Consider the following 2,500-nt stretch of genomic DNA (forward strand, 5'->3'; position numbering starts at 1 on the left):
TCCCTCCCTCTCTCTACCCCCCCTCACTCTCTCTCTCTCTCCCTCCGTCTCTCTCTAACCTCTCTCTACCCTCTCTCTCTATCTCTCTCCCTCTCTCTACCCTCTCTCTCTCTCTCCCTCCCTCTCCCTCCCTCTCTCCACCCTCTCTCTCTATCTCTCCCTCTCTCTACCCTCTCTCCCTCCCTCTCTCTTCTCTCTCTCTCGCTCTCTCTCTCTTTCTCTTTCTCTCTCTCCCTCTCCCTCCCTCTCTCTACCCTCTCTCTCTTCTCTTCTCTCTCTCCCTCCCTGGAAAAACTGAGAGGAGGGAAAATAAGGATAAGAGTGAGCTGACAGGCAGCAGGCCCTCTCGCCCTCTCGTCTGACTCCTTCTCTCCCGCATTCCCTCTCTCTCGTCTTCATTCCCTGAGGGTTTGTCTTATGATGAATTGGGCTGTCTGAACAAACCCTCACCAATTAGACAGAGAGAGAGAGAGAGAGAGAGAGAGAGAGAGAGAGAGAGGGAGGGAGGGAGGGAGGGAGGGAGGGAGGGAGGGAGGGAGGGATAGAGAGAGGATGTGAGAAAAGAGGTAGAAAATGCTGTCCGTTGTGTTTACAGTAAAGCTCAGGAGGACTGTAAAATAAAGGTCTATTAGAATGCTGTGTGTTTACAGTAAAGTTCAGGAGGACTGTAAAATGTTTAGAATGCTGTGTGTCTATTAGAATGCTGTGTGTTTACAGTAAAGTTCAGGAGGACTGTAAAATAAAGGTCTATTAGAATGCTGTGTGTTTACAGTAAAGTTCAGGAGGACTGTAAAATAAAGGTATATTAGATTGCTGTCTGTTTACAGTAAAGCTCATGAGGACTGTAAAATAAAGGTCTATTAGAATGCTGTCTGTTTACAGTAAAGTTCAGGAGGACTAAGTAAAGGTCCTCCAGAATGCTGTTTGTTGTGTTTACAGTAAAGCTCATGAGGACTAAGTAAAGGTCCTCTAGAATGCTGTTTGTTGTGTTTACAGTAAAGCTCATGAGGACTAAGTAAAGGTCCTCCAGAATGCTGTTTGTTGTGTTTACAGTAAAGCTCATGAGGACTAAGTAAAGGTCCTCTAGAATGCTGTTTGTTGTGTTTACAGTAAAGCTCATGAGGACTAAGTAAAGGTCCTCCAGAATGCTGTTTGTTGTGTTTACAGTAAAGCTCATGAGGACTAAGTAAAGGTCCTCTAGAATGCTGTTTGTTGTGTTTACAGTAAAGCTCATGAGGACTAAGTAAAGGTCCTCCAGAATGCTGTTTGTTGTGTTTACAGTAAAGCTCATGAGGACTAAGTAAAGGTCCTCTAGAATGCTGTTTGTTGTGTTTACAGTAAAGCTCATGAGGACTAAGTAAAGGTCCTCTAGAATGCTGTTTGTTGTGTTTACAGTAAAGCTCATGAGGACTAAGTAAAGGTCCTCTAGAATGCTGTTTGTTGTGTTTACAGTAAAGCTCATGAGGACTAAGTAAAGGTCCTCTAGAATGCTGTTTGTTGTGTTTACAGTAAAGCTCTGTGTGTTTCAGCCTGGTCGTGATGCTAAGGGTGCAGCTCTGGCTCTGTTCACCGCTCGTCTCCACCGCTCTGACGTCACTACCCATAGGGCTGTGCTGCAGGCCATCATCTTTCAGCTGGACAAAGCCATCGAGAGGTAACCCCCCCCCCCCCCCCCGCCCTACTTTATTTCTCTCTTCTTCTCGGTCTCTCTCCATTCTCCCTACCTCTCCCTCCCTACCTCTCTCTCTCTTAATTAGTCCTATTCTCTCTCTCGTTCCTTAATTCGTCCTATTCTCTCTCTCCTTAATTAGTCCTATACTCTCTCTCTCGCTCCTTAATTAGTCCTATTTTCTCTCTCCTTAATTAGTCCTATTCTCTCTCTCGTTCCTTAATTAGTCCTATTTTCTCTCTCCTTAATTAGTCCTATTCTCTCTCTCTCTCTCCTTAATTAGTCCTATACTCTCTCTCTCGCTCCTTAATTAGTCCTATTCTCTCTCTCGTTCCTTAATTAGTCCTATTTTCTCTCTCCTTAATTAGTCCTATTCTCTCTCTCTCGCTCCTTAATTAGTCCTATTCTCTCTCTCCTTAATTAGTCCTACTCTCTTTCTCTCGCTCCTTAATTAGTCCTATTCTCTCTCTCTCGTTCCTTAATTAGTCCTATTCTCTCTCTCCTTAATTAGTCCTATACTCTCTCTCTCGTTCCTTAATTAGTCCTATTATCTCTCTCCTTAATTAGTCCTATACTCTCTCTCTCTCTCTGTTCCTTAATTAGTCCTATACTCTCTCGTTCCTTAATTAGTCCTATACACTCTCTCTCTCTCGTTCCTTAATTAGTCCTATTCTCTCTCTCCTTAATTAGTCCTATACTCTCTCTCTCTCTCTCGTTCCTTAATTAGTCCTATTTTCTCTCTCCTTAATTAGTCCTATTCTCTCTCTCTCGCTCCTTAATTAGTCCTATTCTCTCTCTCCTTAATTAGTCCTACTCTCTTTCTCTCGCTCC

At 43.6% G+C, this 2,500-nt stretch overlaps 1 protein-coding gene across 1 annotated transcript in view; it reads left to right on the plus strand.

Annotated features, from left to right (window-relative positions):
- The window catches only part of LOC106602660 (tyrosine-protein phosphatase non-receptor type 9), a 33,727-nt gene that overhangs the window by 10,787 nt on the left and 20,440 nt on the right, over positions 1-2,500 (plus strand). The window contains 1 exon segment of the mRNA XM_082973865.1: positions 1,530-1,654. Coding sequence (XP_082829991.1) covers positions 1,530-1,654 — 125 coding nt within the window.

Source organism: Salmo salar, chromosome 04 (assembly GCF_965601325.2).
Source record: "Salmo salar chromosome 04, fSalSal1, whole genome shotgun sequence".
Classification (NCBI taxonomy): domain Eukaryota; kingdom Metazoa; phylum Chordata; class Actinopteri; order Salmoniformes; family Salmonidae; genus Salmo; species Salmo salar.